Raw genomic sequence first — 27,168 nt, 5'->3', positions numbered from 1 at the left:
GTTAAGTGATGTGGCCATGGATGGTCACACAGCTAGTGTCACAGAAAAAAAGATGTGAAATCAAGTTTTCCTGAAGTCAAGGCCAAAAAGGGAAGAGAGAAAAAGAATTTTAAAACACGGAAGGGAAAGAGTAAGGGGAAAGAATGAAAGGGGAAGGGGGAAAAGAAAGAAGAAAAGGAAACAAAGGGTTTGAAGAAAAGAAAGGTAAGAAATGGTATAAAAAGGAAAGGAAGAAAAGGAGGAAAAGAGAAAGGAACAAAGAAGAAAAGGAAAGAAAAGGAAGAAGTGAAAAAGGAAAGGAACAGAGAAAAAAATAAAGAGGAAGAACGAAAAAAGAGAGGAAAAGGAGATGAAGAGGAAAAAAAGGAAAGAAGGGGGAAAGGGAAGGAAGAGAAAAAACACGAGGAACAAGCAAAGGGAAGGTAAGAAGCCGTCTTCTCAGCACGAGCTTCACGCTTTTCGTCCGCCCAGGGAGCCCCCATTCGGCTCCGTCTGTCCGGCCTCCGAGGAAGCAGAGCGGGCTGGGGGGTCTGCGTGGTGAAGGGGTTGGGGGGGCTACGTGGGGAAGGGGATGGGGGGTCTGCGTGGGGAAGGGGCTGCAGGGCCACAGGCTCTTCATGGGGCAGACGCGTTGGACAGCACAGCAGTAAAGACAGGGTTTACAGCTACGAGGCCTTTCCCTTCAGGGGTCCCGGGCACAGGACAGGCACAGGTGACCGAGCGCGCCCACGAGCCCTTCTCTCTTCTTGGGCGCGGCGCTGGCGCGTGTTCCCGTCCAAAGCGCCCCCTGGCGGTCCTTACAGGCGCGCTCCCAGGCTGGAGGGAGAGGGGTGGAAAGGAGGAACTCCGTGGCCGCGCGCGCCGAACATGGCGGCGGGGGAGGAGGTGGCTCAGGCTTCCCCTGACTAGTGGTGTTGAGGGTAGGCGGGTCCCTTCCGACTCAGCCTCGCCCCGGCAGGCGGGTAAGCCTCCCCATCTGCAGTCGAGACATAGGGAGGGGCGCGTCCTCTGGGGAGCACGGAACATCGGGGGCGCGCTGGGGTAAAGGCTTGGGCTGACTCTAGTAGGCCTGAGACCGGGAACTGGGGGTCGGAGGGGAGACGGCGTGCACGTGTGCGCGCGCACGCCTGGTGCTACCTTGGGGGTGTCGGGGTCCCCACGGTTAGGCGGGCGCGTACACGTGGTGTGGGGGCGGGGCAGAAGCCCTGGATGGGCTCGTCTGTGGGTTTAGGGGATCGTTTGAATGGCCACCTATGAGTCCACAGTCCTGCCTTTGACCCCATCCATATTTTCCACCCTCACGCTCTGCAGCCCCCCTGCTTTCACCCCCGTACCTAGTATTCTCATTTGTCTATTCGCTTATTTAATAAACATCTGTTCCAGATCCGTTGCTAGTACTGGAGGCTGTTGCAAAAGTAAGACAAAACCCCCAGAAAAAAGTTGAGAGTTTAATGTGACGTGAGACAATATACCTGCTGTGAGGCTGTATCACTCTCCACCCACTTCCCAATTGTAGTCTGATCAACTAACGAACTTCCATCTTTTAGTGGCTTCTAGTGTAATCCTTCCCTGCAGTTTTGCTTTTTAAAAGCAGACTTAAGCGATAAAACAATATTTTCTCTGAGGAAAAATCTGATTGTCAGTTTTTAACTAGCTATTGTTAGATTTTTGCATATATGCAAAAAGCCCCTAACAGTTCTGGTTGCCCAAAAGGGAGCTTTTCCAGTGGATGTTGTGTCAGTCATTCTGTAGAAGGGATTCAAGCTTCAAGTACATGACCTCTCCCACCCCCAGGTCTGTTCTAGCTTTTTGACGCCATGATTTATGGTAGAAATTTGAGTACCCTTACTTGAGTGGGAAAGAGACTTGGAGATGAGGAGGGACCTTCCAAGTTGTGGAAAACAATGATGTTTTTAGGGTTGGCAGCACATTGGCCACAACAACCTTATCTGAGTAGATGGTAGTAGAAATATTTTTCATTTTCATTTGACCGATGAGGAAACAGCTGAGGAAGAGGGGAAGTGACTTTCCCAAGGACACACACTTAGTAACTGGTAAAGCTGGTTTTAAGTCCAGGTCTTGAAAACAAGCCACCTTGGTCCTCCTGAGATGGAAAATTATTAAGCATGGTGGTATCTTAAAATGCCTTTCTTTCCCCTGCCCCCTTAGAAGAATACAGAAACATTTGCAGTTTACAGAGTGCTTACATAAGCTTTTCTTAGGCTTCTACAACCTGAAATGTACACATTTATAAGAAAAGGAGTCATGTGTCCTGTCACCAGCTCTCAATGACATGGGCTAAAGGATAAATAAAATCCCCTCTTCTTCCCTTCTGCCCCTTGAAAAAAAAAGAATACTTTTATCAGAGTTGTTCACAGGCACTGGGACAGACTTTTTACAATTTTGTCTTTTCCCTTTTTGCTGCTGGCAGGGGAAGAGGAGTAAAAGAGGGATCTGAGTAATATCCCTAAATGAATCATTGGTACAGAGTGATTAGATTCCAAGAAACCAGATGGATCCTTGGCTGGATTGTAACATTTCCTGCATATGGTTTTGTTATATACCCTTCCTGTGATTAAACACCCGTATGGGACATACTGTACAGGCCTGCATTGTACAAAATATATGATCTCAATCATCTTATCTCAAAATAGATTATAATCCCTTTATGCTCTTAAATAGTCTAATTTGTTTTATATTTATTTGTCTACCTGTCTTAATACCACCATCTAATTGTAATGTCTTTGGGGGCCAGGACGTAGCTTTGAATCTCCAGTGCCTACCATTGTGTGCTACACAAAATTTTTTAGATGGGATCTGTGATTTCACTGGTCTAGGGAACTCCTAATAAGTAAACTCCCTCTTCCAATGCAGTTCAGCACCTGTTCTGTAACTTACAATCTTAAAACAGTTGCTCAGGATGCTAAAGTTAAATTACTTACCCAGGATCATACAGAAAGTATGTGTCAAAGGCAGAATTCTAGAACTTAGGTCTTCCTAACTCTCAGAGTAGCTTACTAGCCACTATTCTACACCTCTCTGTTTGTTTGTTACACATAATGGGCCCTTCATAAATGCTTATTGAAGAAACCTAAACCAACTAAAGGACGTATTTCTGAGTATCTTTTGATAAGTATTAAGAGGATAATGAAACATTTTTATTTGCAGTAGCCTTTCATTAAGGGGTTGTCTTTTCAATCTAGATGCTCTTGTATAAATTAATAGCAACACTGCACAATGGTGGACCCAGAAGAGGAGGAAGCTATGGAAGAAATTACATTTAAAAGTGACACTGTGCTGTCCGATGTGCATCTAAATATCCCAAACAAAAGGCACCTCATGGTGCGCCTGAATGCTGTTGGCCAGCCTGGTAAGGACAGAAGGTTCATGGCAGAATTACTGATCTCATGTGTTTGTTTTCTATTTGGGTTTGATTTACTAACCCACCCGGGAGAATAATAAATCCTATTCTTAACACTGATTGGGGGAAAGGAAAGAGTGAAGAGTTGCTTAATTAGCAACACGATGACTTCTTCCATGAGAAAAAGGCAAGTTTTTTCTTGCTGTGGTAGAAGTATGGTGCAATGAAAGAAACCCTGAATTGAGAACCTGGGCCCAAATCCCAGCTCTTCTCCTTATGACTTGAGTGACCTTGTCACTTAACCCCTCCAGGCCCCAGCTGTCCTATCTGGAAAATACTTGGGTTGGAGTAAATTACTTCTGAGATCCCTTATTATTTTATTGTCTCTGGAGATAAAGAACTACTGGCCACTGCCTTCTAGATAACTACCCTTCATTTAAATATAGAAACACTAGGATTAAGGTTTCCTTACCTTTTCTGCCAAGTAGCTCCTTTGAACTTTTCTCAAAGAGTTTAAGTTCCAACCTTTAACATCCATCCCATAATTAACATCCATCCCATGGCTATCATCCAAATTGCAGGGGTTCTTAACCCAAGATCCATGGACCCCCGGGGGGGTACTAGGCTTCACCAGACTGGAAACGGGTCCATGACACAAAAAAGGTTAAGAATCTCTGATCTAAAGCCTCTCTAAATTTCCAGCCCCCTGCAGCTGTGGAGCCCTGAATTGGACAGGGTCTTCATAAAGGTTTAAGTAGTATAGAATATAATTCAAACATTGCCATGAGGTTCCTGTATGCTATATTCCTGTTTGTGCTTGTCATTATCATGTTTTATGTCGAGATGTGTTCAGTGATAGACTCTTGAACTTACTCTTCTGAAATTTCCTACATTAAGTAGATCCTGTTTTATTTGGTTTTATCTAAATACCTTGTACTTGCTCATTAAAACTCATCTCTGTTTTTGACTACCAAATTGTAAAGGGTTTAGTCAGTGCTGAACCTATCCTCCAAGTTATTTGCTGGGTGAACCCTGTAGGCATGCATGCTATTACTCCAGGCTTTCTGTTTTGTGCTATCAAACTAGACTTTCAAATATCTTTAGTAAGGAAGTTAGCACTTTCCAAGAGAGAGATCTTCCTGCCTCATATTTGTGTCTGTTTTTTCTTTCAGTTTTTCTGTCTCAATTCAAACTTCTGTGGAACAAAGATTCTTGGAAAGATACTCAAGTTAAGGGTAAAAAACAAAAAGACATTCAAATAGAAAATACTGTACATGATGACAGAAGTGTTCAGGAATCCTGTGGCAAGAATAGCAATGGTATAGATTTTCCGAACAGGAATGAAACTCAGACTCACCCTCATATGAGAATTGAAGCTCTATTAGATAATGATGGTGACTTGGAAGTGGCAAGAAGACCACGGGTTTTCTCTGAGGCAACACAAAAAGAGCCATCAAGAAATAAGATAGATCCTAAAATTCTAACCCAGGGAGCAGAAAATTTCAGTGAAGAAGACCAAGAAAATGTCCATCACAGTATGGTTAAAATAGGTAAATATTCAAGAATTATCCATTCAAAAACTATGTCTTTGTCTTCTGTAAGACTGTAAAGACATTATCCAGTATGTTACCCACTTCCCCTTTATGCATGGACCCATTTGATAAATTTCCACTAACTGGTTATGTGACTTTAGGCAAATTACTTTACTTTCTTGAGCCTTGGTGGCTGGAAAAATGAGGTGCTGTTGATACAAATAGGGTTGTGAACTAGCTTAGGGGAAAAGATGATGTTGCATTTGGGATCATGGCAAGATATATTGGTGGTGATGTCCAATAAGCAATTAGGTGGAATTGAAGATCCTGAGAGAAGTCAGGGCTGGAGGTGAAGATTTAGAAGACCTCTGCATAAAGATAATATAAAGCAGGGCAGCATACCTGGTATTCCTTCAATAAAGCCTAGTGACTTAAAGTCTCAAAAATCAAATGTGCCTCAAGTGTGGGAAGGAATGTTAAAAACCTGCCTCTGTAGTGTTCTGACTGCTATGTTTCTGAATTAAAATTTTTAATTCCCCCTGAAAGAGTGTATTCTATTAAAAATAAGTGCATGCTTAGTTGATTTACCTACCAATCACAAATTCATCTAACCTAAGTTGCTAGTGGCCAATAGTTTGGAGGTATAGGATGAGAGGAGGGGTGCTATTTGGTTTTAAAATTACCCTTGCTTCAGGTACTAATTGCCACCTTTGTTAGCACAGTAATAAGCCCAGAATATGTCCACTTGTAAAATTCAGAGCTGTTGTTCTTGCCTGTTGAGTACTTATCTTGTGAATGAAGAACAAAAAAACCCTAACTTTTGAAAATCAAGACTGTCTTTCTTCTTAGAATTAGATTTGTTCACCTATTCCTTTCAAAGAACATATGATCATTTTTTAAAATTGCAATTTAAATCTGATTCTAACATCTCCTAGGCAGTTATGGTTTCATTGGGTCCTCATTTCACTGTGAGTGTTTTTGTTTTTGTTTTTCATTCTGCCAGAGCACACCATGGCCACCCCTCTGGAAGATGTTGGCAAGCAGGTAGATGTGTTCTTTTGTTTTGTGCCTTTAGCATCTTAGAACTTTCCTTAAAGCTTGACCCCATACTTTTCTTGTGCCCTGAAGGTGTGGCGAGGAGCTTTCCTTCTAGCTGACTATATCCTGTTCCAATGTGACCTATTCAAAAGTTGCACTGTGCTTGAGCTTGGGGCCGGCACTGGGATTGCCAGCATCATCACAGCAATGGTTGCTAAGACTGTTTACTGCACAGGTACTTTGTGTCTCCATTATTTGAGGTAAAATAGCAGTATTCTTAAAGTGTGTACACAAACTGAAAATTGAAAGCAAGCAGCTATTGATTTTTCATTTTTATTACTCTGGCTTTATCTCTCCCCTCCCCCCTTACCCATTCCCTCAACTTGATTTTGATCTCTATTGTCAAAGTGACCTTGAAGCTTTAGATCAAAACCAGACCAAAACAGGACTGTGGGGAGCCTGTACTCCTATCACTGTCCTACCAACTGAGAAAGGAGAGAAGTGCCAGAGAAATGGAGGGGCCAGGAGGAGGAGGAGGAGGGAGAAAAGGATACATACATTTCCTTACCAAAGGGAGAAATGTGGGAAAAGATCTTAAAATCATGCAACTCTTTTATTAGGAAATCCTGTAACAAAATTTGGGTTAATCATGTTTGGAAGTCTATGATGAACAATTAATATATATTAGCCTCTCCTTCCCAGTTTTCTATAAATAACAAATATTTACTTCTCAAAGAGTAGGCTAAGTAAAAACACAATCTTGAGGCTGCTATTCAAGATGATTGTGTTTCATTTTTCTTTTTACCACATATTTAATGTTAAACTGAGCAGGCAAAATTTTCGGGCATTTCAGAATCTCTTAAGAAAGTGTTTCTGTGCCTCTTCCACGTGAATCATAGCATTTTTGAGCTGAAAGGGACATAGAGATCATCTAATTCAATCTCACTTTACAGATGGATAAACTGGGCCCCCCCCACAAGGGAAGTGGCTTACACATTTATTTAATGACTGTGCTGGGTCTAGGACCCAGTTCTCCTGACTCTTAGTCAAAGCCTCACTATGTTGCTTTTAACTTAAGAAGGACTGACATTTTCCTACCTAGATTTTTGTGTTTTGGAATCTCCAGTAATAGAAGAGTGTTGTTTGGATCACTTGCCATCTTGGATTTTCTACCATATAGTGGTGAGTGGGATAACAAGGCTAGAAAGAGTAATTTGGCTACCTGAACTCTTTCCTCCTCGTCTTCTCCTTGCTGCAAACAATAAGCCAACTCAACACCTTGAAAGAGTATTCTCTTTCTTGTTTATATTTGGGAACCAAAACATTTTATTTTTTTCCCCAAGGACATTTAAATTAAAAATTAAGCAAGTTAACTGTTTTGTAAAGAATAATTCTTTAGGAAATGTGTCACTTAAAATTTCAATAGTAGACATAACTATTTGACAAAAGAATTGTTTAGATCTTGTAACCAGATGCTACAAACCTATATTAATTTCAAGTTTATTCATTTTGATTTTGGTTTTCTGAAATGAGATCCTATGATTATATGATATTTCTTTCCCAAATTAATCAAAATTTTGAATAGGTCATATTTTCTATAATTCAAAATAGCAGCAAGAGGGATATTCTTTGAAATTTCTGACTTTATGAACATTATATTAAAATTCTTGCCATTATTTGTCAGAGACTCAATATCCCCTAATAAACAGGATGCCAAGAAGGTTTTGTATATTATTTAGAAGAATGATTCATTTCCAAGATAAACCCTTCCTTGTTCCAGTCTTTTCTTAGCAGACTTTGAGAATCCTAGCTTGAGCCTACTACAATTGCTATTCTTAATCTCTTACATACTACAAGAAAGACAACTTCTTAATCTTTTCTGTTTGTCGTGGTATCCTAAGATAGATCAGATCCCATGGTTGATTTTCTTTATCAAAAGCAGAACTATAGAAGTACCATTGATTTCTTATACACATATTATCAAAAGCACTGAAATGTATTTTTCTGCGTACACGAATAAGATTCCTTATTTTCCATGTGCCTCAGATACAATGTAGTCTCAACCGAAAATTGCTTTAAAAATAACTGTAGCCTGATTACAGCAGATGTAAGTTCCTATTGAAACAAATGAGAAAGACCATGTCACAGAAGTGACTTAGAGACTTTCAAGCATGAATGATGGGAAGAGCTAATGGTGAGATAATATAGAATTTAAATGAATATTTTAATTTGATCAGTGACTAAACAATAGCTGTTCTCACTCTGATTAGCTCTTTTAAGCATATACTTTAGCATAACCACCATGACAGTTCTTCATTACACTCAGAAAAAACAAGAATCATAATTAAGGTCACTGAATTATCTCTTCTGATTTCAGAAATTAGAGAGACTGGAGAACTTTTTCAGTACCTTCAGTGCCCTTTCCATATATAAACGTAGGATGGTCTTCTATAATTGTATTTTATTCCTATCTTTAATATTAAGACTCTCCCCAAATTAAAGCATTAAAATATAAAATGTTATCATTGCTCATACTGAAAAATGCTTGCAAACATGCACTTTCAGATGTGGGTGAAGATCTCCTGGCTATGTGTGAACGGAATGTTGCCCTAAACAGGAACCTGACTGCAACAGGAGGTAAAGTTCATTTGATATTTTGCACTTGTGTGAGAAGGTTTTTTTTAAATCTGGCTTTTGTTTTGTTTTGTTTTGTTTTGTTCATTGGTAAAAATGAAATCACACCATTCAGACTTTTTAATAGTGACAAAAGTCATTATACATTGACTGTAGATGTTAGATTTCAACTTTCTTTGGTATATCCTACCAGCTAAGTGGAAAAGAGATATTTTTCCAAGTTATTAGATTCAGATTTCTTCAGCTTATAGTGTTTCAGGAAGATTTTTTTCTGCATGTATTTTGCTTTCCTCTCCCAACTTTTAATATGATTTGAGATTTTTTTTTTTGCCCAATAGGAGGTGCAATTAAGGTTAAGGAACTGAATTGGCTGAAAGATGACCTATGCACGGGTAAGTTTGCTTTCTTATTATTTTAAATATTTGCTTCAGACCTTTGAACTAACAGCTCTTCCTTAATATAGTTACAAAGCATTTACTTTGAAATTATTCCTGGCTTATTTTTTTCTTTTTTTATTCTTTGTTAAAAGGGAAGGCTGTTTTGAAGGGAGAGGAGGAAGAGAAACATTGGGAAATGAATGTGATATAAAAGTAAAATATTTTAAAAAAAAGAGAAGCATTTGGAAAAAAGAACTTATTCCTAAATAAGCAATCAGAGACTCTGCTAGAGTTTAAAATAATTGTCATCTTTGCTAGATTTACTAAAGACAAATATGGAAACAAGGTGACTGAGAGAGAAAAGTGATTGCCCATCGTCCACAATTTGGAGGTGAATAGCAATAACTGAAAGGGATCTAGACTTAAATCATATTTGTATCTCCCCCTGCTGGTGTCACTGTGCTCTTCCCATTGTAGTTACTCAGTAGCTGTTGGATTAATGAATGAACCTTGCCTAGTCCTTATATTTTACGGATGAGAAAGCTGAGAGCCAAAAGGATTAAATGACTCCCAAGGTTGTATAGATATTTAAAAAAAGAATCAGGACTAGAATCCATTTCTCCTGACTTCCCAGTCCATTTGAGCTTCTTCTCTGTTAAGAGTTACAGCTATTTGGCAAGTGGGTGGGTTTTCTAAAGTATCTTCAGGACTGATTCCAAATGTAGACTCTGAATCTTTACTTCAAAATGAGCACATTCTTTTGTGGGTCCTTCCTGCTACTTTTTTTTTCTTTTGTCTTCTTTTGCTAAAAAATTTGATTTTTTTTTTTTTTGATGGTAAGGTATAAGGAGGGGACAGTTGAAATTACTATGCTCTCTTCTTTTTTCCTTTTTGTTTTCTTTTGGTAGATCGTCAAGTTCCTTTCAGTTGGTCTAAAGAAGAAATTTCTGACTTATATGCTCATACTACTATTATAATGGCAGCTGATGGTAAGGAAACATTACTTCATGCAGAGGATTTTTCATATGCTTAGTATAGTGTGACTCCTTATACTTGGTTTTCTGAATTACAGAGGTGTTTCCAGAATTGATCATTACAGGATCAGGCAGTTCTGTAGCTCAGTGAGGTACTAGTTCAATTCTAAAAATTGTATGTTTCTTTGAAAAAGTGCTCTAAATCACTTTTTTTCCTACTTTTATACATTTTTTAAAAAAATTTCTTTCCTTTATATATTTATTTATCTATTTATTTATTTTTATTTTCACCATTCACTTTTAAAAGATCTGGAGTTCTAAATTTGCTCCCCCTCCCACCTTTCCAAGATGATATGCAGTCTGATCTAGGCCATACATATACAATCATATTAAACATATTTCCATATTAGTCATGTTGTAAAAAATTAGAACCAAAGGGAAAAACCATGAGAAAGAAGAAATGACAAAAAAAAAGAGAAAAAAGTATGCTTTGATCTACATTCAGACTCCGTATTTCTTTCTCTGGATGTGAGCAGAATTTTCCATCGTGCGTCTTTTGGAATTGTCTTAGACCATTGCATTGCTGAGAAGAGCTAAGTCTATCAAAGTTGGTTATTGCACAATGTTACTATTACTGTGTACAGTGTTCTCCTGGTTCTGGTCATTTTACTCAGCATCAGTCCATACAAGTTTTTCCAGGTTTTTCTGAAGTCCGCCTACTCATCATTTCTTATGGAACAATATTATTCCATTACACTCATATGCCACAACTTGTTCAGCCATCTCCCAATTGATGGGCATCCCCTCAATTTCCAATTCTTGGCCACCACAGAAAGAGCCACTATAAATAGTTTTATTGTGCATGTGGGTGCTTCTCCCTTTTTTATGATCTTTTTTGAGATACAGACCTAGTAGCAGTATTGCTGGGTCAAAGGTTATGCACAGTTTTATAGTTCTTTGGGCATAGTTCCAAATTGCTCTCCAGAATGGATGATCAGTTCATAACTCCACCAACAATGCATTAGTGTTCCAATTTTCCCACATCCTCTCCAATATTTATCATTTTCCTGGTTTGTCATGTTAGCAAATCTAATAAGTATTATGTGGTACCTCAGAATTGTTTTAATTTCCATTTTTCTAAGCAAGAGTGATTTAGTGCATTTTTTCATATGACTATAGAGAGCTTTAATTTCTTCATTTAAAAACGGCCTGTTCATATCCTTTGACCATGTATCAGTTGGGATCTAAATCACTTTTGATTAGAGAAATGCAAATTAAAATAACTCTGAGGTACCATCTCACATCTATCAGATTGATTAATGTGACAAAAAAGGAAAATGATAAATGATGGAGGGGGTGTGGGAAAATTGGGACATTAATGAACTGTTGGTGGAATTATGAACTGATCCAACCATTTTGGAGAGCAATTTGGAACTATGCCCAAAGGGCAACCAAACCGTGCATATCTTTTGATTTAGCAATATCATTACAAGGTCTGTATCCCAAAGAGATCATAAAAAAGTGAAAAAGTCCTACATGTACAAAAATATTTATAGCAGCTCTTTTTGTGGTGGCCAAGAATTGGAAATTGAAGGGATGCCCATCAATTGAGGGATGACTGAATAAGTTGTGGTACATAAATGTAATGGAATACTATTGTGCAATAAGAAATAATGAACAGACAAATTTCAGAAAAGCTTGGGAAGACTTCTATGAACTGATACAAAGTGAAATGAGAAGAACCAGGAAAACATTGTACACAGCAACAGCAGCATTGTATGATGACCAACTATGAATGATTTAGCTCTTCTCAGCAATACAGTGATCCAAGACAATTACAAAGACTCATGACTGAAAATGCTATCCACATCCGGATAAAGAACTGATGGATTCTGAATGCAAATCAAAGTATACTAATTTCACTTTATTTCTTTCATGGTTTCTTTTTCTTTTGGTCTGTTTCTTCTTTTACAACTGTGACTAATATGGAGATATGTTTTACGTAATTGCACATATATAAACTATATCAAATTGCTTACCATTTTAGGCAGAGGGGAGGGGAGAGAGGGAGAAAAATTTGGAACTTAAAATCTTGTAAAAATGAATGCTAAAAATTGTCTTTACACATAATTGGAAAAAAAGAAAATATAAAGAAAAAAGCATATAATAAATTCCACATATTATTTTCAAACTAAAAAAAAAACTCTGTTTTCTTTTTATGATAACTATTTCCATAAGAAGCATGAGAATTTCAAGTGGTAATATACTGTTTTTTATTAATTTTTTGCAGTTTTTTATGATGATGACCTCACAGATGCTTTATTTAAAACACTCTACAGAATTACTCACAATTTGAAAAATGCTTGCACAATCTACTTATCAATAGAGAAAAGGTACGTTTGGCCTCATATTCTATGTATACTACACTGATGACAGTAAGAAGTTTTTTTCATAGGTCAACTAAAATTTGCTTTTAAATCTCTCTCCATATGTACACACGCACACACACGTGTGTGTGTGTGTATGCATTCTATGAGGGAGAATATATATGTATGTATACATATATGTATACATACATATATTCTTACTCATAAAATCCATTCTCATGGCTTTAATTATTATCCCTTAATGCTAATACTCAAAAATCTGCTTCCTGTCCCCTAACTCAAACTCTAGTCTCATATCTCCAACTACCGACTAAACATTTCTATTAGATCTCCTAGCATCATTTAAAGTTCAGCATTTCCAAAAGTGAATTTATCTTCCCTCACAAACAAGTTCTTTCTTTTCTTTTTCTTTTTTTTTAAACAAGTTCATTCTAACTTAATATTTGTCAACAGCAGCACTTCCCCGATCATGCAATTTAAGAATTTTGTCTTAAACCTCTTTACCTCATCTACCTGTCTAACTCTTCGCCATTTTTCAGGGTTCAGTTTCCTTCCCTCTTCCACAAAGTCTTTTCTGACTGCTTTATACCTAGTAGAGACCTTAAGTCAGGAAGGCTCAAGTGCTACAGAGTTCCCTTCTCTGGGCTCCTAATACTTAGCATAGGAAGGAACAAATAAATAAGGTGTGTACATCAGAGATACAAGTGAAAAACTCTAGAAATAAATATATACAACTCTGGCAGCAATTTTTCCCCCTGTCAAGTGAACTTTAAAATATTTCTCTTTACTCCTTAGCATCACTGGGTTTTCCTCCTGGGCTTTTGAAGTACAACTATATTACTTCAGTTTTCAGACTAAATTGTGCCTGCCAGGTCTCTGCTGTTTGGGGCCTGGTGCCTGAGGAAATAAGCTCATTTGTGCTGATTTTCACTGGTGTTGATATACATGGTGTTTGTGCTACATATACAGAACATTTGCCGTTGTGTATTTTCAAATGATAGGGCAATTTCACTGGTGTGAAAAATGACCCAAGTTTTGGTTTCAGACCTGTACAATAGAGACAAGCAGAGAGAATTCTAATAGAACACACACATTTTTTTCTTTTTCTTCCATTTTTTTCTTAGAAGATTGTTGCTTATTGTATACCCAGTATCATCTTTGAATTTTTCCCACAGCTCTTCACCTAGTAAGCATTTTAATAAAGATTTGATGAATTTGGATTTTACCAAGCAAAGAGATTCAGCAGTTGGCATTTGAACTACTTTATTTTACAGAGATAGCAATAGAATTATTAACCCAGAATTGAAGACTACTGTGACCCAGCCCAGAAATCAGAAAGAAAGAGGATCCAGGGAATAATGAAATCGTAACTATCCTGAAACAGGTTTTAACTGCCCATCTAAATGGGGAGCTTTAATTTCAGCCTATCAACTCTGGTTATTTTCAAAAATGTGCAGCTTACTAGTCTGACTTCCCTCTAATCCCGAAAACAGTCAGGGAGAAAAAAGGGATAGAAGCATATAAAGAAATTGATATTCAAGCTGATATTTTTTGGGGTAGTGTCAGATAGTTAGTGAAGTGAAGTTAGCAATATCTCTAAGTATTATGGAAGAAAAGCACGTCTTGAGAAATTCCTCAATGTAACACATGGTTCTTTGTTTTTTTCCAGACTAAACTTCACACTTAGACATTTGGACATTACATGTGAAGCTTACAATCATTTTCGATTTTCCCTAAATGATCTAGAGAAACTCAGAGATGGCAAAATGAAGTTTATTGTAGAGCCAATTGAAGCTACTTTCCCCCAGTTCCTTGTTTATGAACGTATAGAGCAGTTGGTAAGTGCCATTCATTTAGTAAACTAGCAGTAATGTGCTGAGTTAATTGCTTTGCCACTAAGCTGTTTAGTCAGCAGAAGAAAAAAAAACTTGAATGTGCCAAAAGAACTCCAAACTGAAACTTCTTAATTACTGTACTTTAAGAAAGTTTTTTTTTTCCTCTACATTGCTAGTAGTACCCAGGGACTAGGGTATAAAAATTGTGAAGTATACAAACATCATGCTTGGCATTTCCTCCTCCCTTTTTTCCTTTTCAACTCTATTCTCCTTTTTGGCAACTTCTCCTCCACCTTCCCAGGGACCCAATACCCTTCTGAACAACCTAAGGTTTACCACTGTAGCTGAGGTCTTCTGTAACATCATCACAACCTCCAGATGTTTCCCAATATTCTTTTAGTAAAAAGTGATCTGCATGTCAGTGTCCTTTCTCTATAAACCTTGCTGTCTTTAAAAGACTAATCTGATGATTAACCTAAAGTATATTAATAGGTATTATTTTTTTAACATAATAATACCTTCAGAGCTTTAACCTAGGTATGCCGGGGAACAGCTAGTAGTAGTAGATAGGTGCAATAGATAGAGCGCTAGGACTGGAGTCAGGAAGATCTGAGTTCAAAACTGGTCTCAGACACTTACTAGCTGTGTGACCCTGGGCAAGTCACTTAACCCTGTTGGCCTCAGTTTCCTCATCTGTAAAATGAGCTGGAGAAGGAAATGGCAAACCACTCCAGTATCTTTGCCAAGAAAACTCCAAATAGAGTTACAGTGAGTCAGACACAACTGAAAATGACTGAACAAAAAAAAAAAACTGGAAACATCTTAAAACTCAGCGTGTGTAAAACAGACCTCATTTTCATTCCCCCATTCCCAACTGATCCCTCTTCCAAACATTCCTATTTCTTTTGAAGGAACCACCATCCTTCCAGTCTCCCAGATTCATAATCTCAGTTTTATCAGCTTCTCTCTCTTTCTCACCCCATATATCCAGAAAGCCCACCAATCTTTCCACTTCTTTGTCCACAACATCTCTTATGTCTGACCCCTCTCTAGTTACACAACTACACCTTAGTTTGGCCTCATCACTTCTCACCTAGGTTATTTAAATTGGTTTCCCCAACTCAAATCTCTCCCCACTCTAATCTTCCCTCCATTAGTATTGCCAAAGTGATTTTCCTTAAGCCTGGATCTGACCTTATCACTAACCCTACTCATTATCTACAGTGGCTCTATATTTCCTATAGAATCAAATATAAACACACATGCAACATTCCATCTCCTATTCCTGCCCTTCTACTAGCTCTCTCCCATGCCTGTATTGTACTCCCTACTCACTTCAGAGAATCCCTCTTTGCAGCCCCAATACCACCTTCTACATGAATCTCTTCCTGACCCCAAAACTAGTGTTTTCCTTTCAAATTACCTTGTATTTAACTACTTTGTATTTATTTCCATTTATTCTCTTTATGTCTATTGTTTGATCATGCTATAAATATAGCTTCCTACCCACCTCCACTGAGGTTACTTGCAAGCATTTTCATACATTGTCTTTTCTAATGCCTACCTTTAGAATGTACATTTGTTCATTCATTGAAAAGTATGTATTGGACCCTTGTTATATATTTAATACTATTACAGGAAACAGAGGAAATAGTTGCTAAGTTTTACTATTGTCTTAAAAGGGAGAAATTTTTCTTGTGTCAAAAAAGTTCAATCCCATTGTAAGAGTAGGAAACTAGTGACTTTTTTCCCTAAAAAAAAAAAAAACTGGCCTTCAAGTGTTATCAACATTTAGGGGTACTCTGTGTTTGAATGATACATCTGGGCAGAATTTGAATCAAAACTGGATTAGCATGAATTTTTTTTTGGCAGCAAATGTTTATAAATTATAAATTACATGAACCTTCCCTGTTTTATTAAAACTATTACTGATCTTATGCACCCTTATGGAAAGATAACCTGCTCAAATTCTATATAAATGTTATGTGGAAGCAAAGTTATATGTGTGTTTACATGTTTTTCTTACATGATAGGCATACCTTCCTGTTGACAAGCTCAGGTATAGAAGTTGAGATTGTTTGAATGTTTCTACTTTTCAGCATTTCTCTAAATTAAAAAGTTTGATATTTGGATGTACTAAGCATATTCTTAGCAAATGAGTTTTTTAAAGAGAAAATGGTGTGCTGTTTTACATTCTTCACCTGCAGGCTTTAAGGGTAACAGCTTATAACAAAAGAAAAACTCTTTACAAGATTCATCAGCCACAGTACATTGTGTTTAAGACCCCTTAAAATGTAGAAATTGTGATGACGCTCATTTTGGCATTTTTAATTGTTTAAATCCCAAATGTCTTTTATATTGCAAGAGTATTATAGATTCAACTTTTCTTACTACAGTTAGATGAGAGTATCTCAGAATAACAAAGAAATTCCCCAATTCCTAAAACAATCTTTATGGTACTGATCGAATATGTTGGTTTATATAAGGTTTAAAAATCTCTTATGCTAATGAATTCTCTTTATTAAACTGACATTTTCATCATAGTGACCAGAATTCAGTTGTAAAATCTGCTCTCCCCTTGCAGGAACTCTGGAAGATTGTTGCTGCTCCAATAAGTTGATCTCTCATCTGAACAAGGCTGAAAATACTCCCCTAAGTCGGTTTACTGTAGTTCTTTCTAAACTGTATTTTCAATGAAATCAAAAGCTACCAAACTATTTTGCTTTAGTTTTTGTAATTAAAAATGGTTAGATGGTTAACGTGCCTAATGCAGTCTAATAATTTTTAAATTTTTGTGATGTTTTTCTGCTGTATAACACTATTCCATACAGCCTTGAGAGCATTATCTCTTCTCTAAGCTGAATGAGAATTATTTAATCACCACCATCTTTACTTGTCATTTGTGAAGCCTCCTGAAGACATTGAGTCCTACCTTTATTCAGTTAAGAAAATTCTCTTACCTCTTTCTTGCTCAGGTACCATTATCATGCACTTCAGTGGTGACTAGACCAGGGGTGGGGAATCTGCAGTCGCAAGGCACATGTGGCCTTCTAGGTCCTTGGGAGTGGCCTTTTAACTGAGTCCAAATTTTACAGAACAAATCCTTTTATTGAGGGAATTTGTTCTGTGAAGTTTGGATTCAGTCAAAGGGCTGCACTTGAGGACCTAGAGGGCCACCTGTGGTCTCAAGGCCACAGATTCCCCACCCTTAGGATAGACTAATTATAGGCTTATACTAGTGTTTGTCTCAGTATTGCTGCTTTTGTGCTTGTCATGTTAACAGCTTATGTGTGTTTGCAATAATCAACACTAAACAGTCATTTGTTCCTGTTATTTATGTTTTCTCGGTCACAAATCATTAATATGTCCAGGGCTTAGAGCCCATAAGTCTGACTCCATGCCACTGCATTACTGCTTCTGGTGCAAGAAGCAAAAGCCATTGTCGGAATTTCTCTTTCTTCTTCTTTTTAAAACCTTAGGGTGATTTGTGAGTAAAATCAGGTAAATGTTCTTCATCCTTTTGAAGCAGACGCCATAGCTGCTCACTCCTTTGTACTCTATTTATCTGACCTTTACTCTCTCAATCTAAACTGCCTGGTTTGTTTCCTAGTACTCCAACCTAATTCCTGTCTCATCTGTGTATATGTGTAATCTGATATACAGACATACTTACAAATGTATATAGACGTATGTATATGTGAGTGTGTAGGGTTGTAATTTCTTCTGATGCTGTTCTAGGTTTTTTTCCTTCTTCTTTTTTGAAGTAGCTCTAAACCTTAGGCCCTTGATAATGATAATGAGAGTATCTCCATTGGCTCAAGGTGGGATTGCCAACTGACTGGTATTTTTTCGCAGAAGCTAGATAATTCTAACTGATGTCATCAAATGGCCAGGTTTTCTTATTTTTGATTGTAGTAACTCTTGTTACCAACCACTGGATACTCTTTATCCCTGAGCCTGTCATCGCTTCTCACTGAATGGTAAGAGAATAGCCAGTGTTGTACATGCTTCCTTCTCCTTCAAGTTCCACCTGTTCTTTACACAGCCTACTCACGAAGTAAACAAATACCTAGCAAATCTCTATCTCTTTCTCTTCGTGTTTGTGTGTCTCAGTGAAATAATGTATCTTTCTTGCTTACCTATGCATCTGTATCCTTACCAAATTTGTTCCTAAAATATTCATATTCATTTTTCTACTACAAATCCATAAGAGGTATTCCTGCCTAACTTTTAAATCTTGACCAAGTGAGCAAGACTTGATAGGCCACAGACAGTTCCTACATTGCAAGTTTTCTTTAAGAGATCACTTACTGAAATACTTATCTTTAATTAAGGAAGGTGGCAGATCCCGACGCAGTAGCTGTGGATGATACTGAGAATTAATGTTCAGAATAGCAATCTGAGCTTCAACCGAATGTGCCACCTTGTTATATTTCAGTGCTAACACTGACATTTTCACAGCCTTGCTAGGTACATGCCTATAAATGTAATTTACATAGAGCAATAGAATTGTCAAGGCATTCACCTGATGCATTAGTGTAGACTCAGGTTTTATGTGTAAACAACTCAGATTGAATGTTTCTTTTAAATGGGGCCAGGAATTAATCTTGATACCATTGTAATTCAAAACATCATCAGATTTCCACTCCTTGGAGTCTAAATGTGATGTTATCACTCTGCTTTACAGCTTAATTCTGGATTCCTCAGTTTAATGGAGCTTAAGCTGCTTTGCACCAATATTTTAAAATATCCAGACCTTCTGAATGTTGTGATAATTAATTGGGCCAGTGGCTCATTTTGTAGTATATTCTAACATTTCAGAATGTTATATGTGAAAAGATGGAGTTTCATCAATCTGCTGTAGCATGTATTGAAGAAGGTACTAAAATAATGGAGCTTGGATCTGAAGGTTTTAGTTTTTAGGATCTGTGAATTTGAAATGTCTTATCAAAAATCAAGGTAGAAAATGCAGCTCTGGGAAGGTAGGGCCATGTATAATTTACTGGGAATTCACTGTGGCATTAATCTGTAGCAGTTCTTTCTTAAAAACAGCTTTCAAAACAAGGAATGAATTTGACCAGTATTGTTAATGATACATGAAATGTTACACATTGCTTTTTTTCTCAGTGCAGACAGGTAAAATAGCAGGTTACAAGGACTAGTGCTTGCCTTATAAATCAAGAACATAAATTAAAGTTTTTTTTATTTGAGCCTGCAGATTTGCAAGGTTGAATTTCCTATTTCAGTTTCAGTTTTTCATATAGCAAAACTTTGACCAGATTTCAGCTACCTATATTCACTTCCCCACCCAGACCTTCAACCCCCACCATAGAGTGTGTTTTTAGGAGAGAGAGACAGATTATAAGAAGGATAAACTTTGCATCAAGGATTTATCAAAAAGCCAACTTTTAAAGTTTCTAGGAATCATCAACCCAGTCCACTATGTCATAACTTTTGTTTATAATGTAGTCTTCCATGCCTTATCTTGGCACGAAGGTGGTTTCATACAGCCTTTGAGCTCAAATTCTGACAGGTGGTCCTACCAAACTGTAATGCCCATAAGTATGGAACTAGCAGCATACTGCCTTCAAAGAACCAACCTCAAATATTAAAGCAATTGACCATGAAGTAATATTTTTAGTCAGAGCAACTCAAAGCCATGTCCTAAGATGAAGACAAATTGTGCTGTATATTGGTAAAGGAAGTTATCCAGAGAAATCACAGTTCTCTTGAAGTGTTGTATCATATGGTGCTTTCATATGCATTATATTCTCATTTTTCCTTATGGAACCCTGTGAAGATGATCATACAAGTATAAATTCAATTAACACAACCTTCTTCTCTCTCCATCCTTCTGCTCTTTTTCTTTCCCCCATTCCTTAAGCATTGCAATTCATTTCAATTCTATAATTATATTGAATTACAAAGTGTTCCTTAAAGAAATAAAAAGCTCCTTAACTTGAAGGATATGCAGCACTTGTGTCTGGACCATGATAATATAATAAAAATGAAAATACTACCTAAATTAATTTGCAGATTTAATGCTATTTCAAACTATCAATAGGATATTTTACAGAGCCTGACCAATAATATTTATTTGGAAGTACAAAAGATCTAGAATCACAAGGGAAACAATGAAAAAGAACTAAGGGTGTAGGGGAGATAACACTTCCAGACTTCAAATTATACTATAAAGCAGAAATCAAAACTCTGTAGCACTACATTTTTAAACATGGCCTAGGTAGTAATTTGTTTTGCTTGACTATGCATAGGTTTTATGTTTCCTTTTCAATGGATGATGGGGAGGTGGGAGGGAGAAAAATAAATGCTTGTTAATTGAAAAAATTTAAAAAAAACTATATAGTAATGATTTTTAATATCATTTGAATAGACTGGATAAGGAAGAATCAGAAGCAATTGAACTCAAGTCAACAAACATTAAGTCCCTGCTCCATGCCAGGTGCTGAGGATTAAAAATGAAAATAGTCCTTACCTTCATGGAACTTTTATTCTATTGGGGAGGGAAGTGGAATACAGCATATATAGCATGTCTACAGATATGTGTGTACAAGGTAATTTTTAAAAGGCTAGAGCACTAAACAGGGAGAAGAGGAAAGACTTCACTGTAGAGCTGACAACTGAGTTGTGTCTTGAAGGAAGGTAAGGATTCCAATCTATTCCAGAAATGCAGTACCACTTATGCAAAGCCAGGAGATGGCATATCGTGCTAAGGGACTAGCTAACTGTCCTGTTTTGCAGGAACAGAGTATTGAAAAGGGGGGATCATTGCAATAAAACTAGAAAGGTAAGTGAAGAACCAGGCTGTAGAAGACCACAAATGTCAAGCTGAGGTTTTTTAATTTTCTCCTAAGGGCAATAGAGAGCCACTGAACATTTTTGAGTGAGGAACTGAGATGGTCAGATCTGTGTTCTAAGGCTATTAATTGAGCAAATGTGTGAAGGATGGATTGGAAAGGGAATGACTAGAAGGAGGGAGGCCAATTTGAAAGCTATTGCAATAGTCCAGGTGAAAGATAATGAAGGCCCAAGATAAGGTAGAGTTTGTGCAAGTAAAGATAAGAGGATGGATGCAAGAGATGTTTTGGAAGTAGAGTCATTTGGCAACTGATGGGATATAGAGATTGATGGAGAGGGAAGAATTAAGGATGACTCCAAAGTTGTGAACTTGGGTAAATTGAAGGATGGTGTTTCCCTTGATAGAAATGGGAAAGTTTAAAGACGGGATGGCCTGCAATAATTGCAATTAATCAAAGTTTTCTGTATCATGACAGGCAATCTTATAAAAGAAGTTGAATTTAAATTATCACTACCACCCAAAAAATACCATAAAACATTTAAGGAAAGGCTTTAAATTTAGTTTAAGTATACAAATAATTTTGAGAAGTACCAAATTTCTGTCCCTCTAGACTGGCATGGAAAAGAAATTTTCTAAAGGTTTATGTTGTTGTTTTCGTTAATATGACTCTTTATCTATCAACTTTGATCACCAAAACAAAGATTTGGAACAGTTAAATTCGGAGGAATAGTTCTAGAAGGTAGAGAAAGAATTGGCACTTCACTAATAGTCCCTAGTATTATAGAAAATTCTGCTTAGTTCTCCTGGTTGAAACCAAAATGTAGCATAACATGGGAGGATTCTAGAACTGTGTATGTATTTGTATGTATGAATATATACATATATCTACATATGTGTATGCATGTTTAGATATATGTAGGTGTGTACACACGTGTATACATACATGTACTGTGTGTGTATCTATATACTGTGTAGGCCCATAAATTGGGGATTAAGGGTGACTAAAGAGAATATTTTTAAACATCATAATAGCTAACATTTATATAGTCCTTTACACATATTGCCTCACTGATCCCCCACAACAACCCTGTGAGGTAGGGCTATTATTATCTCCATTTTACAGATAAAAAAAAACTAAGGCTGACCACTGTACCACCTACTTGCTTCATATTTCAATTTGCTTTATGCTTGTTTGAAAATAGATGGGAATAGCATAGCAAATTTGGCCTTCATCTTTACAACATTAAACAAGCTTACAGAGTACTAACATGTAATCAATACAGCCATTCTAGTGTATGACTTCCAACTGGCTGATCCTCTGTACCACCACTATTAGAAGTAAAATGCTGCATGGAGGCAGAGCAGTGCTTTGAGAAGAGAGCTGGACTTAGGGTCAGAGGACCTCGGTTTGAATTCTATCTGTCATATACTAAATGTGTAGCCCTGAGCAAGTCACAAGCTCACTGTGCCTCAGTTTCCTCATCTGTAAGGTGAGTGGGTTGGACTTCCTGACCTCTAGAGTCCCCTCCAGCTCTAAGTCTTAGGATCCTTATATTAATTTGCAGCCTCTTATCCTATGAAAAATAAACACCTCCTGGAGAGTCACCCAGGAGAAAATTCAATTCCCTTAAACCATTGAGTGGTTAGCTAATTGTTTCCCCCACCATCATGAATCATACCCCTGTCAATTAAGAGTACACTGAAGAAGGGAGGTTTGAATAACTATCTCCTAGAGGGAAATCTTGAATCTAAGGTGTGTGACTACTCAGTAGTTGGGAGCTACCCAGGGGTCTGCTGGTGCGAACCCCTACCCCTCACAATTGTTCAATTTGCCATGTGAGCATTTACCTTGGAAATCAGCGAATGCTACTAGTCTAGGCTGAATTTATTGTTTTGTTGATTGTCTAGACTTAAGAAAGTGATGGAGAAAATGTTAATGCAGATTCAACCTAGCAGTGTGTCCTGCATACATTTTTCTGGCAGAACTCATTGCTAAACATCTGCCAGTAACACCCCTGGGAACTGTACAATAACATTGAAATAAAATCTCCATGAACAAGATTGTTAAGGGATGAGAAATGGTGGTCAATACTTTTATAAACCTTGTCCCTGCCCCACCCCTAACCTCTCTTTGGAACCCATATATTCTAAAGAATTTGGTTTTTATCCCCTAACACATAGCAACATTGCTGATAAAGGACAAATTTTGTTCCTTTAAATCAATGAACAAGCATTTATTAAGTCCTTATGATGTATTAGTCACTTTGCTAATGCTGAGGACACAAAGAAAATTTAAAAACGGTCTTTGTCGTCAAAGAACTTACATTCTAAGGGAGCAGACACATATATAAACAGGCACATACAAAATAGATTCTTAAACTGGGGTCTGTAAACTTGCTTCTTTTAAAAATATTTTTATAACTATTTCAATATAATTGGTACTGTTTGTAATACTTTGTATTTTATTTTATCTATTTAAAAACATTATTCTGAGGAGTCCATAGGCTTCCCCAGACTGCCAAAGGTTTCATGACACCAAAAAAAAAAAAAAATGAAGAATCCTTGTCTTAGAAGAGGGCAAAAGCAGCTGGGGAGATTGGTAAAGACCTCTTGCAGAAAGTTGCATTTGAGATGAGTCTTGGAGGCAGGGGATAGAATTTTGTGTTAGAAAAATAACTAGCCAGTCAGTTTGATAGGAACAAAAAATAAAAAAGCTAGTGGGGGAAAAGAGGAGTAATATGCAATAAGACTGGAAAGCTAAATAGGAACCAGAATATAGAGAACTACAAATGCCAGTCTGAGTTTTTTGTAATTTATCCTAAGGACAATAGAGAGCCACTGATTATTTTTGAGTAAGAAAGTAACTTGGTCAGATTTGTGGTTTTTTTTTTTTTTTTTTTTTTTTTGCTGAGGCAATTGGGGTTAAGTGATTTGCTCAGAGTCACACTGCTAGTGAATGTTATGAGTCTGAGGCTCAGATTTGTGTTCTAAGGATATTAATTTGTCCTTAGATGTATAAAAAATAATGATGTATGAGGATGTATCCTTAGATGTATAAGTATATTCATGTATCCTTAGATGTATGAAGGATGGATTGGAAGGGGAAAGACTGGAAGGATGTAGGCCATTTTGAAAGCTCCTACAGTAGTCCAGGTAAGAGACAAAGAAGGCCCAAGATTCTCAGAGGCACAAGTGAGTGAGGAAAACATTTCAGATATATGGGATAGCCAGGGCAAAGCCACAGAGACAGGTGACGACACATTGAGCGTGGAACAGCAAAATGGCAGCACTGTGGCTGTATTACTAACAATACTAACACTAAGGTTTGCAAAGTGCTTTACATTTTGCCTATTTGATCCTCCCAACAACTCTGTGAAGTGGGTGATGTTATTATCTCCATCGTACAGATGAGGAAGTAACTTGCCCAGGATCACGCAGCTAATAAGTATCTGAGGCAGCATTCAAAATCAGTTGTTTCTGACTCCAGGTGCAGAGAATATAAGGAAAGAGGCCCAGATATGTTACCTGATCTGCCCATGATCACAAAACTAGTAAAAATAACAGGGAAATTTGAACCTAGAGCTCTCCTTTGCATTACACCATGCTCTTCCCTACCTTGTGACAACCATCTCCATAAACTCTATCTCTCTATCCATGTGGGTTTCCTCTTTTAAAATCATTTTCTACCTTCTAGTTTTATGTATCTCAGAAGGTATGAAATACCTCCAATTCAAAATATCAAGTACAGAACCTGATTTTAGTTAAACCAATAACTTGATCATAGAAAAAAATGTTGTTGAGTTGTGTTCAAATCTTCATTTGGGGTTCTCTTGGCAAAGATACTGGAGTAGTTTGCCATTTCCTTCAACTCATTTTACAGATGAGGAAACTGAGGTGAACAGGGTTAAGTGACTTGCCCAGGGTCATATAGCTAGCAAATGTCTGAGGTTAGATTTTAATCCAGGTCTTCCTGACTCTTGGCCCAGTGCTCTATCCATTGCTATCTAGCAGCCCTTTAAAAGTGGTAGTCCTGGGGCAGCTAGGTGGTACAGTGGATAGAGCACCAGCCCTGGAGTCAGGAGGACCTGAGTTCAAATGTGACCTCAGATGCATAACACTTGCTAGCTGTGTGACCCTGGGCAAGTCACTTAACCCCAATTGCCTCACCCAAAAAAAAAAAAAAAAGTGGTAGTCCTAAAGACAATCCTTGTAATGGCAGTCTGATTAAATACAAGCCTTTCTCCATGAAGATAATTGGCAAGTGACTGGAAATAGTTACCTTAGCCCTATGTGCTTTTTGTCAAGGAACCAAGGCTAAGATGGACAAAATTAGAAAGCCTAAATAAGTTTATTTAAATGCCTAGACTTGTTAACAATGGGAGAAAACTTGCAAGATTATCTAGCCTAACCAGCTCTATTTTAAAGCTGAAGAAACTGAGGACAGAGATACTAGACATCCAGAAGAGAAGCAATTTAAAAACATCATTAGTGAGTGAACAATTTATTTACAGGCAGCACTTAATAACCTGCAAATATAGGGTTGTTTGATGTGCTCAAATGCTTTCAGGTTGGGAAGAAGATCAGACATGTCACTTCCTCCCTTGTGCTGTGCTGAGTCACCCTTCCCCAAATCTGGGAGCATAATCACCCCTATACCACTTCATATTCTGAGGAGAAAAAGGGGATTATGTTCACAGTTTAGTTTAGTTTCTATATAGCACAGTTCCAAGCTACAAACAAGTCTCCTTTGAGAATATGGTATGAGTCCCAGGCATCCTGGCTTCTCAGGGCTTCCCTGTTGGTCTGGCTGGCTTCACATCTGGCCTTGAATCCTGCCTCCAAGGTCACCATGACTCAAATCTGGGGCTAGTGGGGATTCCACCGCCTATGCCTGGAATTGAAAAGGACAAAGAAAAATGACCCAAAACAAAACCCCAAGGTTGATTCTCAGGGCCACAGGGTAAAAGGTGGTAAGGAGGGGAAGGTAGCCCATGTGTGACTGAGGGGCTTGTGCTGTGTAGTGATTAAAAAGGAAAATCTAATGAGCTACAATGCTGAAAGATCTTATAGCTTAGATCTTACAACTTATACTGAGTTAGTATAAAAAGACATGGTAGCAGGCTAAGGGACTGTTCACCAAGGCACTTTCCATCATAAGGATTTGGAGAGGAAGTCAGTGGTAAGATGAGAAGAATCTGGTGGTTCACTGGAAAGAGCAATGGAGTTCAGCATCAAGAAATCTATGTTCTAACTCCACCACTAACTACCTATGTAATTTTAGCAGTCAATCTCCATCTCAGTTTCCTCAACTTTATTTTTTTTGGAGGCAATCAGGGTTAAGTAACTTGCTCAGGGTCACATAACTAGTAAATATCTGAGGCAAGATTTGAACTCAAGTCCTCCTGACTCCAGGGCCAGTGCTCTATCCACTGCACCACTTAGCTGCCTCCCCATCTAATTCTTACTAAGGTGTCATTGAGTACTAATCGGTTATTCAATAAGCCTTAAATATGTACTATGTGTGATTGACTGTTTGGCACTGGGAGATACAAAGATAAAAATGAAACTTCCTGCCCTCCAGGAACATCCATTCTAAGGAGTAACAATATATAATTTTCCCAGGTAACAAATACATTTTAACAGGACCTTCAAAGCCTTAGAGGAAGTGAGCATTATCTGAGGATTTCAGACCCAGTGGTAGGTATTATGAGAAAAGAATTTGGGAGACATTTCTTCATCCCTCAAGACACACCAGGTATAGGCGGCTGCCTGATTTGCCAATGCATAAGGCTGACCATATCTTTCTGTTCTTTAGCATTATTCATGGAAGCAAATGTCCTTCTTCTAACAGTATATTGGAAATTATGGAGGCATAAAGAGCTTAAGGACTTTACCAAAGGTAATAGTGATAACTCCTTCTCTGCCCATGTCGTAATCGTTAAATATTTAAAGTGTGGTATAGTATAAGGAACACTAAACTAATAATAAAAACTAGCAGCTATATAGCATTTTAAGGTATGCAAAGTATTTTACATCATTTTGTCCTCACAACAACCACAGGAAGTAGGTGCTATTATTATCCTCATTTTATAGACAGTATTAAATGATTTGCCCAGGGTTACACAGCTAGTATCTTTGAACTAGTAAGTGGATTTGAATTCCAGTCCTTCTTCTTCTTCTTCTTCTTCTTCTTCTTCTTCTTCTTCTTCTTCT

At 37.7% G+C, this 27,168-nt stretch overlaps 1 protein-coding gene across 2 annotated transcripts; it reads left to right on the top strand.

The window, feature by feature from the left end:
• The first annotated feature begins 849 nt into the window (after nt 1-849).
• On the top strand, nt 850-16,897 carry METTL22 (methyltransferase like 22). Of its 2 annotated transcripts, none has more exons than XM_027839450.1 (11): nt 850-962; nt 3,204-3,370; nt 4,534-4,596; nt 5,897-5,937; nt 6,022-6,166; nt 8,497-8,568; nt 8,904-8,957; nt 9,851-9,931; nt 12,207-12,309; nt 13,973-14,141; nt 16,723-16,897. In XM_027839450.1, the coding sequence occupies exons 2-11, from the start codon at nt 3,238-3,240 to the stop codon at nt 16,756-16,758; spliced, it is 897 nt and encodes a 298-aa protein (XP_027695251.1). In that variant the 5' UTR covers nt 850-962; nt 3,204-3,237; the 3' UTR covers nt 16,759-16,897. The 2 variants fall into 2 exon arrangements, with proteins under 2 accessions (XP_027695251.1, XP_027695249.1); XM_027839448.1 differs by having other exon boundaries at nt 4,534-4,911.
• Nucleotides 16,898-27,168: the final 10,271 nt, after the last annotated feature.

Source organism: Vombatus ursinus, unplaced genomic scaffold (genome assembly GCF_900497805.2).
Source record: "Vombatus ursinus unplaced genomic scaffold, bare-nosed wombat genome assembly UNPS02014832.1, whole genome shotgun sequence".
NCBI classification, from domain to species: Eukaryota; Metazoa; Chordata; class Mammalia; order Diprotodontia; family Vombatidae; genus Vombatus; species Vombatus ursinus.
The sequence above is the reverse complement of the archived record's forward strand: the minus strand, read 5'-3'. Positions and strand labels throughout refer to the sequence as shown.